Source organism: Jatropha curcas, chromosome 10, assembly GCF_041381405.1.
Source record: "Jatropha curcas cultivar XTBG-Jc1 chromosome 10, XTBG_Jcur_1.0, whole genome shotgun sequence".
In the NCBI taxonomy this organism is placed as follows: Eukaryota; Viridiplantae; Streptophyta; class Magnoliopsida; order Malpighiales; family Euphorbiaceae; genus Jatropha; species Jatropha curcas.
This window is the reverse complement of record NC_143160.1, coordinates 3,767,277-3,778,819: the sequence shown is the minus strand read 5'-3', so window position 1 is coordinate 3,778,819 and position 11,543 is coordinate 3,767,277. Positions and strand designations below refer to the sequence as shown.

Genomic DNA, 11,543 nt, shown 5'->3' with positions numbered 1-11,543 from the left:
TTTCTTTAGAGTGATTTTAGATGCTAGCTAATGTTTAAGTTTTTATCTATTAATTTGTTACAATTGCCTCTGGTGTGATGAACTACAACTACAATGGTGCACACTGAATTACAGGAGTGTGTTGCAAATTTTTTGGAAAACCAGCTGCCACTGTTTTGGCATGGCCTATGCTACAAACTCTCCCATCCTTCCCATCTTCATTGAGAAAGTATGGTCATTACTCATATTTTTTGTTATGAGTATCTTAATCTCTGACTATTATTAATAAATTGCTTTTTCCTACCACGTTCATCAACAAGGACGACTGATTATTAGTGATTCATTGAACCACAATGTCTTTACATATGTTTAATACAACTTGGGTGGGTTGAAAGTTGTGACTTGGAAAGATAATGGCAAGACTTTTGCATCAGGACGTTGCATCTAAGCAACTCACATGTAAAACAGAAAGCAAAAGCTTGGTTGTACCCCAGACTACCCATGGAATTATCTTTCAATGTTCATTTTTCCCATATTCCCCGTGGAAATCTCAGTATGATCAGCGAAACCAGTGAGACTGTTATCTATTTAGAACTTACTTTGGATGATACTCGTTGACCTTGTTGAGCTTTCTATAAAGTGTCATCTGTGGTGTGATTTGTTTATCTCCACTGGTTCTATAAATTGGGGAGGATGTCAACTAAGAACATCGAAACTCATACACTTTGCCATTTTTCACTTTTCCTCCCAATTGCAGCATGTAAAGCCTTAACAGGTAATGAGCTGTCACTGTGAACTTTGTTTCCCTAATTTCCCTGATCTTTATAAGCCTTTATCATTTTTGCTGAAGACTAAATGTTTGTACACAGGAATAGTGTTTGGTGATGGTGACTCGTTAATGTTTGCTGGTCTGGTGATATATAGCTATTAGACAGACATCAATCTCAGGACTAGACATTACATGGGGTACAAGCTTAGCTTCTTGTAATTCTGACTAGTTTTAGTCATTCGTCAAGTTTCCTGAGTGGCCTTTTTTGGGCTAGTGCCCTACAGTCGACCCACAGAGGAGACATGTTCATGTCTTTAGACATAAAATGCAAATGCAAGTAAGGATAAAAATCCTGTCTTTTTGGCAGATTATCAGCCGAGTATTTGAGCTCGTGGGCATAAAGTAATTCCTGCTGAACCAAAGAAAGAGCATCAGGAGCAAACCACAATGAAGTTGGAGTGAGCATTTCAATTGCACTTCACCTAATGTTGTCTACTTTTCCGAAGCAGCTGTACTTTACTTTTTCCCAGTTTTGTAGTCATCAAAAAATCAGGAAGTGTTTTAGTTCTCTTAGCCTTTCATAAGCATTGAAAATTATCTAGTTTATTCTTTTTGTATCTTTTCATATGTAGTTTTCTATTGGATTTGGCAATCTGGTGTATGCAGATGAACAAAATCCATTGAATTCTAATTGTGTGAAAGTCCTTTTGGTTATGTCGTAGTCACTTTTGGTGAATTTTGGACGCAATGCATACAGTTGCTTTGATGGTGGATTTGCTGGCCCCAGACAAAAATGACCGATCTTGACCGGTGAGACCTTTCACTTTTGGTGGCCTTCAAACCTCAATTATTATTTTGGAGTTAGGATTGGATATTATATGCTGCGTGGAGGATGCCAAAATTAACCTCAGATCTGAGCCTCTGTCCATAAGATCCAAGAACCACACCGATAGATGGCATATCATTCTACATGTTCAAACGCAAAGTTTTCCATCAATCGCTTGATAGGATTGATGTGGAAACAATTTTACTTTAAGGCCCCATTTGGAAATTGTTAAATTTCATCAATTTTGATATTTCGCGTTTGCTATAAATATTAAAATATTCAATTTATAACTAAAAATTAAATTTTATACAATTCCAGTAACAATATCAAATACTATTAATTGTGATAGTTTAAATTTATCTATCCCAACCTTTCCAAAAAAACAAAAAGAAAAAGAGAAAAAAAAATCATCCATAGAAAGTTGCCAAGAATGCATTTCAATAACCAAAGGAAAGAGAAGAGGTACATTCTTTTTGTTTAAGCTTCCAATCATGACATGCCTGATAATTCAGTTGTATCAACAAAATCCATTTTACAACAGTAATCACCTGTTTAAAATATAATATAGACAGTAGTGGGCATTAAAGGAAAATAACGAAAAACAACCGTGTCCTTAGACTCTGCTAAAAAATAGCTCTATTAAAACCCAACTCAAATATCATCTTCCCCACCACCATCCCACCATAATAAATAAATAAATAAAATGTCCATTTCAGCAAGATTTAAAATAAGCTTTACCTTATAGAGCAGGCTTTTCTCTAAACTATGTTCAGCTTGCAAATCTCAATTCAAATTATACACGATAGCATCTCCAATTTTCTTACAAGTTTTAACTTATCATACTCAATAGAGCTTATGTTCTGCACGTATCTTTCTAAATAAAATTCTCCACAAAGTGCACCAAATCCCTCAGTTTGAAGGCATTGCAGTAAGCAAGCAACACTGGGTAAAAAGACAACATAGATTAGCCGCCCACTCTGACTTGAGTTCTCACCTATGCAGCGACTTTCTTTCGTCACTGCATCCTGGTCAAGGCATCCTTACACATGAAACACTGGACAGGCTTATAATAATAATAAAAGTAAAAAATCCACCTCTTCTGGCTGCATCAAGACACCATAAAAAGAAGAAATACAAACCGCCCAATAAGATGACTTACACTTTCTGCCGGCAAAATCTTTAGGCCACTAAATTTGATAGAACATCCATCTGATTCATCTCCCAACAACAAAGAAAAGCCACTGTATTAAAAAATTTCAACTTCTATTCACACCAATGAGAGCTCTTCAACCCCTCAAAAACGTTGTTACTTAGATCATATAACCACTGATACCATGAGAAACAATCACTACTCATCGCTCAAATCATTTCCCAAAAGAATATCAATCGAGTTGTTCCCAGGTTAAATTCTGAATAGATACGCCTATATAAGGGACAATCGGTAAAGGAAACAAATAAAATCAGCAGCTGCCATAGAAAATGGCAAAAAGCTAAACATTTCTTGTCATCTACAACAAATTTGCAAAATCACAATTTCTAGCATCATTAGAACAGCAGAGATCTTTATGTACGTAAAGTCATTAAGCATTCCTTTATCACTCACAGAAAGAGCAAAGCAAGTCAAAATGTCTGTACTCGAATAATGGTTTTTTTTTTTTTTTTTTTTCCTGAGCATATCAAATCTATATTCTGTTCATTCTATCTAAGAATCAAAGAGAGAGCATTATAGCTTTAATAAACTTATGAATATACTATTAACTTGACTGGACTAAACCTTGACCCGAAACTCAACTTGAGAATCAATTTTACTATAAAGTATAACCACATCAACTAGTAAGAATTCCATGTATTAGAAAATTGCACTGAATTAAAAATGCATTCATATAGTGCAATAAGAAATAATTACCCAAAATGTCCTACTCATTCAAAAAAAATTATTGCTACTTCTACTACAAGATAAAAACAAAAATTACTCAATTAAGTTCAGACATGATGCATCTTTAATTGCCATGCTGAGACATAATCCTCCAGTGAAAACCAAAACTACAAGCTCACCAAAAATCATCAAGAAAACCCTTTCCCAAGCTTTTGAATTGCACAAAACATCTTTCTCCTCGAACCAACTGCTTTAATTCCCATATCCTTCAAATCCTCCAGTGTTAACATTGGTAACACCTCATCGTCCACTTCATGGATTTCAAAAAATGGCGCATACCGCCCTAAACCTATACTATTAAGCCAAATCCTGACTCCATCCTCCCCTCCACCGCCACATCTCCCATTATTCCTGTAATCCCTGGCGTCAGTATCTGAAGGACCTGATAACTCAACCCCATCATGAAGACGATTATGATTATGATTATCCCTTGCTCTAATTGTCCTTCTATTGTAATACATTTCTCTCTCGTTTCTTTCGTTGCCATCTCCCAAATTCTCAAGGGAGTGAACAGGACTCTGTTCTTTTAGTGGACTATCCGAATTTTCCATGTCGAATTCACGGTAAGTATCATCCACATCTTCTCCACCGCTGTATTTCTCGTCCCCTTCGACATTATTATGGCTGCCACCACCCCCACCATCGTCAATTTTGGAAACCCAATTGGATCGGACTCGCTTCGTAGTGGCATTAGAAGCACGCTTTTTCGAATCCTTGACTCTCCAGCTTCCAATTGCAATAGAATCCAAATTAACCTCTTTATCCTCATCTAGGGTTTCAGCAAACTCACCGCTAGTCGTTAAATTGGTTAAAGCTCTGGTCTTGGAACCTTTATTAGAGGAATTCGGGTCCTTTTTATGATCGAGAGACAGGAGCTGATGATGCTTCCACTGCTTATTATTACTAGTTCTCCGCGGATGAGTGTCATAGAGCTGGTCACCGCCGATTTCCCCCAATCGGACGCTGGGCCTCCGCTGCCGCTTGGAACCGACGGTTTCCGATGATGTAACTGCAATTGGCGCACCTACTCCTCTATCTACTGAAACTCCGCCGACACTACCGCCGTTCAGATGACCCTCCGGTGGCTGTATATCCGCCATTTTGAAAGAGGGAGTTTCAGATCCCCAATTAAAGTTATCTAACAGGCCTAAATTTCTTCCTAACCAATCTCTCTAACTCTAGGGTTTGTTAATGCACAGATACATGTGAGTGTGAGAGTATGTATTATATATACATAAATTGAAGGCAGAGAGAGAAAGAAAGAGACGAAGAAAAGAAGATATAGAGAGAGCAGTTTTTGAGTGTGTGTGTGAGAGAGAGAGAGAGAGAGAGAGAGAGAGAGAGAAGAGAAGTGGGAGAGGAAATCGATGAGTTGAGTGGAGAGTGTGTGAGTGTGTCAAATTGGCTGTTCGATGCTCGACGCGTGTCCTTATAAAAATAAAGTTTTTTTTTACCACTCACGCGTTAATCACGTGTCTTATTTTTTTACTCCCCATTAATCGCCTTAATTTTGTCGATTAATAATAAATCAACCGCTTTTGCTTCGTCAATAACAAAAATATATAAATAAAATACCTAATGATTGATTATTCTTTTAATAATTTTTTTTCTATACCACAATTGTCTTTTTATGCACATAAAAATTAAATTTTGTATGAAAAAAATTAGTACAGTCTAATTATGGTCTTACTTTATTCTTATTTTCAATAATAATATAGAGGGAAAGGTCTTAGATTCAAAACAATAAAAATTTTCATTAATTTAGACACAATTCTTTATTGTATATTCCTCAATATTGTTTTAATTTAATTAGTTTAGCTCATGAAAAACAGCATATTCTCAAAGTAAATCTTTTACTGAAAAAGGGGAAAAGAAATGCAAAGGTAAATAAACAATAATCTCAGAGTGAATTCGTTACATGTTACCAAAAGAATGATTAAACTACACTTGAAATCTGGTAAAAGAAAAAGGAAATGATTTCTATACTAACATTTGACTTTAAATATATGGTAAAAAAAAAAAAATCTAATTCTTTTTGAAACAGACAGAGCAGGAAAAGTATACAAGCGGAAATGGTGTCCATAGCCTCTGCTTTCAAAATACTCAGCAGCAACTTCCCTCATAAATCAGTCATCATCAATCATGCATTAATCTATAACTTAGCGTAGTTCAGTTAGCTGGCTCTGGCTTCGGCTCTATGCCAGAAAATCCAGTGTCAGTCTGTTGGCAATGTGCAAAGCATACCATGTCCAGGACCGTGCTCCAAAGGATACATTGTTGCGCCTTTAACATATTTTTGATGATCAACAGCCGCTTTTCTAAGGCTGGAAATAGCAGAAGACTTTCTTCTAACTTGTTTTTTTCTAATTGAACATGCAGCCAGTGGTTCCTCAGATCCTGCTCCAACCCTCCTACAACATAAAAAAGGCATTTGATGCTCAATAAATCAGATTTTCAACTGACAAAGATCTATACAATTTCATAATGAGAATAAAACCAGAATAAAGAACTTTATGATGGACAAGAACGACAAGAATGTATATGAACACAGGATATCTTGGGAAAACTAGTCACACAATAATCCCATGACAAGGTGGCCAATAAAAAGGAAAAGTTCTCTTAAAAGTAGCCAGGAAGTGATGAATCATTTCTGCCAAATGTTCTTTTTTTTTTTCTAAGGCTGAATATTTCATAAAGCATTCAATGCTAATGGAAAACATGCAACAACGGGCATTAAAAATTCAAGGCACCAAAAATTAACTACCTCAACAATTTCTCTGATGCAATTCTAGCAGCTCTAATTGTGCTCCTGCTTGGCAGCCATTGCACAACACGTTTTGGATCATCACGCATTGGAGAGTGGATTTTAATAAGCTTAAAGAAACAAAAGTAAAATAAAAAATTATATTACTGAATGCACACAGTAGCTATAAGAATGATTTCAATTCTATTGTGAACAAGCCATAGGAAGTTCTCTTAATAAAATGAAAAACATTATAAAAATATTATTTAAGATTCTAATATTATAAGGCTATAAGCCACTAAACTTAGCATTGAACAAAATTTATGTCTCAGCAACATCCATGTCAAACCTTCCATATAGTTTGACCTTCTGGGACAAATAAAAAGTAATTTTACATCTTGTCACTGTGAAGATCAATAGAGCTTAAAAGGTGTCAGCTGAAAAAACATGATAAAAGCTCTTGCAGACTTACACCCAAACACTCCATCATCTGGTAGTAAGCCCTTCCATGCAGAGGAGTGTGACCTTGTCGAGATTCTGAGAAATATCTGGTCCTGAAAGGAAATGTCGAAGTTCATTGCTTAGATAAACATATTAAAGTTTTGCATAAATAATGCTGCCGGATATACTAACTGTTGACAATTTTATACCATTCCTTGTATCCTGGATCCACAGTGAAACCATACATATCAACCGACTCACACATGGAGAGAGCAAATTCAAGGGCCTTGAGGCCAGTTCCCTTAGCTGCTGAGCCGAAGGATGCACCTAACATGAGATACACCGGATTGTATATTGGAAGTTCCTGCAGAAGACAAAAGGATGACATTAAATTGCTTGATTAGTGAATAATGTAAAGCAGGAAAACAACAGAACATCTGGATTCATCAGAAGTGCAATTAGAAATGGTACATTAGACATCATAGACAAAGAAACTTTAGTTAAAGAAATTCTATGTAACTACATGAGCCTTGATTTTGACGGCACCTTTTTCAAAAATGAAGATTTCAAGGCAATTCAAAATCCAGAAAATATGATTAAAATAAATTTCAAAATCCAGAAAAATATAATTAAAATAAATATTTAAGGTATATAATTGACTTTCAAAATCTTCACTAGTCAATAATTTTAGAAACTTTATGACTGAAATGAGGTGACTTTGAGCAAATCACATTCAACACAGGGCATGCAAAATACCTTTTTCATTTTTTGAGATTAAATGCAAAATACTATTAGTCATTAGATAATAAAGAAAAGGAGAAAAAAAAACCAAGGTGGGATAAACTCAATGAAGTTGCACTGAAATCGTGATAAAATCTAACTAGATAAGAACAATTTTCAAAATCTAAGGAAAGGAAAATACTTAAAATTGTATTCCATGATGTATTTCAGTTTCTTTACATGATAATCCAAAATTAGTTCACCAAGCTGAAGTTTCCAAACTGCATAATACATGTCAAATTTCAAAAATACAGGGAAGCATCACTTTTTTTCAGTTAAAGAGTATCACAACTGTCCAAGCATTCAGCTTGGCCAAAAATAAAACTATGCAAAGGAACTGATAGAAGGTAAAAAGAAAACAAACCCGGATCATCTTGCTCATGATGTCATGTATAGTTGTTTTGATTATCAAGGCCTCCTTCCCAGTTTCTGCAGGATTCATACAATCAGCATTATTCTAGTAATATATGACAAGGTTGAAAGGGATAGGGATGCTATACCATCTAACTCCACAACTTTATCAAGTGCTTTGGCAGATCCTCTGTTAAGAAGACGAAATGTACTTTTCTTGCCCACATACTCTGTATAGTTCTGCCATAAAACAGAAAAGAAAAGGTTCAAAAGATTCATATAGTGAAAATACAAAAGGGTCAAGTCATGACAACAATTATAAAGCTTACCTGTATGGGGGCACCATTTTCTCTGATAACAACATCATAACCATCTATTTCCTTCCCAAATCTTGTCTTTAAAAGATCTCCTGAATTACCAATTACAGCACACCGATCAAACTGCCTCGGAAAATATGGTGGTGTTTCTGGAAGTACCAATGAGAGTTTCTCCATGCATAAAGTTTTGTTCTGACAGCGGTTACTGCAATATACAAACGCAGTACATCAAACTATGACTAGCTCTTGGCAGTCTTTAGCAGCTCACAATAATCCAATTTTACAGATCAAAACAGCAAAACCAAACAAAACATTGACTTCTTTAAAATTTTCCTCAACCATGCAAAATAAAAGAACTCCACGCTTCCTTGGGAGTTATTATACTTTTTCTCTTCGAAAAGTAACATCTCCATTAAAGATTACATCTGCTATCAAGTTAGACTTTTTATCTTCTGAAAATCCCAAGAAAATTCTTACTTTTTAACTAAAAGTTCATGGTAATGAATGTTACCCTGTGCAGGGTTTCGAATTTTCACTGTATGCTCTCCTTTGGAGGATATAACATGAACTACATCCACTTTATCTGCTTTATGCATGGAATTCACAAATATTATTTCTTTTTCCATTTCTTCCTTCAGCTATTAATAATCCACGACAAGATAATCACTTTTTTTAAGATGGAAGATACTCAAGGTTTCTACTAACAAACAAGTCTTGAGTAAATACGTACAGAAGTATTCCCTTATTAATCCTACGCCAGGCATAGTCCTCCCATCCATTTGGTAAAGCATCAATGAACTCCCGTGTAAGTATGGTACTGCTATTGCGAACCTGACAATCAACTCACTGAATAATAAATCAATTGTAAAGCATAAAAGTTTCTAAAACTAGAATATCAAATGGAAAAAAAATTAACCACTGGGCTCCGCAATAAATTTATAGAATAAGAAGAGGGAGACAATTAAATATCATTGTAGTATTCAGTACATGAAAAGGAAATCAGTTGGGATTAACCCATAAGGCCAGGTATACTTGTATGCAACATGGGGATAGCAAAGGTCATGGTTTAAGGGTATTTCTTCAAGAACCATATACAGTAATAGTTCATAGAATTCTATACAAATATAATGAGATCATAAAAACACAAAACAGCAAGCTCACCTGCTCCCATGTAGCCACAGCTTCACAAAGATTAAATTCAAATGATAATCCTTCAAGTTCTCCAGTTTTAGGATCTCTCTGTTCACAACTCAAATTAAATTATAGGATTAACTATTTGTATATAATTATACAGAACCGCCACATTTCATAAAAAAAATGTAAGGGATAAGTCCAAGTTTCTTATATTCTCTCATTTAATATTGCCTATCTAAACAGGCATAATCGGCAACTAGGTAAAATATAATCATAAACCTATTAAACACTTGAAGCAGAAGCATACCCATTTAGGGACAGTATCACTAGGAAAGTTTATTGTGACTTGGCAATAATCACTACCAGTAACTGCTTGTAAACCTAATCCATTTGCACTCTGCAAAATTACAAAAATGCAGCAAATCAAACACTGCCACTGCTAGAAAAAGGCATAGCTTACTCTACAGCACTGAAGATGCACTTTGAATTGGAAAAATGCAGGTATGGAGCTCAAATTGCTCGATACTGAAGTAGAAGCAGAAGGAAAATGCAATTACATCCAAAAAAGAGAGGGAAGCAAATGATTACCACGCACTTCTGGAAAGTGCTCAGTAGAGATTCCAATGCTTCCACATCGTCACGCGATAGCTTGTGGACCGAATCTGCAAAATCGAATAAATCAAAATCAATCAAAGTAACAACAAAATGCATATATAATGAATACATAAACTTATATAGAACATATAAACTTACTCAGATTGGACACGCCAGTAACATAGATGAGGATTGCCGAGATACCAGACGCCAAAGCAATTAAAAGACCAAACTGCAAAATCTTCATCTATTGAATCTGAAACTTCAAAACTCGAAAACAAAAAGAAAAATGTTAACTTTAAGATCTTTTTGTTCCAGTCTATGTATCCGCAGAAGCAATACGCGCGAGGAGAGAGATCGATCTAAGCTCTAAAATCCAGACCACAGTTCTCAAATTCTCATACACTTGCAGGCACCAGCTGTGTAAGAACGGAGAGTATCTAATTTCAGGAAAATTATTTGTATTATTTTTTCATCTTGAGAAACGACATCGTTGTATTTTCCGGAACATGACCTGGGCTTCATTTGGTAAAGAATTGAACCCATCTTGAACCTATGTCAAGCCCAATTCTAGTTAGCCTTACTGTTTTAAGTGGGCTGACCTGAACATAGCTGTATTTACACCGAGCCCATGTTTGCTCCTACTTCGGCCCGTTATTTTTGTTTTGTGGAACCAAAGTTGTCGATAGTTTACTTTACACCGAGTCTTTTAACCCTTCATTTGGACGAAGACAGCGAGACACCGATAAAATAAGATATAATAAAGTATGGTACAAGAAAATATGGTAAATGAGTTTTTTGTGTTTATAGAGAAACTATGATATATGAAGGTTTAATATTAACATTGTTTTGTTTCGTTTGATGATAGACGAAAGTAATTTAAATATAAATATTTTGAAAATACCTTTATAACAAAAGATTTATAAATATAATTATGAATAATTATGAATTTAAATTTTTTTAACTATGCTATCTCTTCTTGTCTTTTGTATGATATACCCTAACTCCTTACAGTTGTTGGAACTTTCACCTTTAAACTTTCTCATTCTAGAAATTACAGTCCATGATTGTGAACTCTCGAAGAATTTCTCATCAGGCAAACAATAAGTCATTTTCTTTATCGCATTTCTCGTGTCTGCATGTCATTGAAAGACCAGAAGAAAGAAGAGATTGATGAACAGAATAATAATTGAATTAATACAGCCATAAGCCATGTGATGAGCAAAGATATTTGAGAGACAAACAGAGAAAATATAGTGAGATGGTCGCAGGACCACCAAACCAGAGTTTGTTCTTGTATCAATCAAAGATTAATAAGTGGATAAATGGCACCAAAATAACATTTGGGTGCATGCATGCAATGTAACAACAGCACCTATCTGATCCAAACACGCCAGAATTATGTTTACATTGATCGAAATGGGCAGTCTTGGAGCTGATGCCATTCCACTTACATACGTCGGTCCCTTTCGCATTAAATTTTTTCATATTTTTTCTGACTTTAAATTAATTAATTAATTAGGTCCCTTTCTTTCACATTATTTTCAATATTCTCCAGTAATTAATTAAGCCCAGCCCAATATCTATGGCCCAAAAATTTTGGGGGACCATTTTCAAAAGTTTGCATTTTGTACTAAACGTTCTTTTGTCCGAAGACCATATATAGTTCCCTT

General features: G+C 35.2%; 2 protein-coding genes across 2 annotated transcripts; both read right to left on the bottom strand.

The window, feature by feature from the left end:
• Window positions 1-3,421: 3,421 nt before the first annotated feature.
• Window positions 3,422-4,910, bottom strand: LOC105648740 (uncharacterized). Its single transcript, XM_012235227.4, has one exon. The coding sequence runs from the start codon at window positions 4,608-4,610 to the stop codon at window positions 3,639-3,641; it is 972 nt and encodes a 323-aa protein (XP_012090617.1). The 5' UTR covers window positions 4,611-4,910; the 3' UTR covers window positions 3,422-3,638.
• A 469-nt stretch (window positions 4,911-5,379) lies between these two features.
• Window positions 5,380-10,307, bottom strand: LOC105648739 (Glycosyltransferase family 29 (sialyltransferase) family protein). Its single transcript, XM_012235225.4, has 12 exons — window positions 10,030-10,307; window positions 9,865-9,938; window positions 9,584-9,673; window positions 9,304-9,381; window positions 8,873-8,973; window positions 8,155-8,347; window positions 7,975-8,065; window positions 7,839-7,903; window positions 6,904-7,058; window positions 6,726-6,807; window positions 6,275-6,384; window positions 5,380-5,921 (listed from the first exon to the last, which is right to left on the bottom strand). Exons 1-12 carry the CDS (start codon window positions 10,115-10,117, stop codon window positions 5,726-5,728), a joined length of 1,323 nt encoding a protein of 440 aa, XP_012090615.1. The 5' UTR covers window positions 10,118-10,307; the 3' UTR covers window positions 5,380-5,725.
• Between the last annotated feature and the right edge of the window lie 1,236 nt (window positions 10,308-11,543).

Bases quoted from the DNA above. Each gene is read 5' to 3' on its own strand.
- LOC105648740 (XM_012235227.4), bottom strand. From the start codon at position 4,610: ATGGCGGATATACAGCCACCGGAGGGTCATCTGAACGGCGGTAGTGTC.
- LOC105648739 (XM_012235225.4), bottom strand. From the start codon at position 10,117: ATGAAGATTTTGCAGTTTGGTCTTTTAATTGCTTTGGCGTCTGGTATC. The intron at 9,939-10,029 runs GTAAGTTTATAT...TCGATTTTGCAG, and splicing joins TACTGGCGTGTCCAATCTGA to ATTCGGTCCACAAGCTATCG. The intron at 5,922-6,274 runs GTAGTTAATTTT...TTTATGTTGTAG, and splicing joins GCATCAGAGAAATTGTTGAG to GAGGGTTGGAGCAGGATCTG.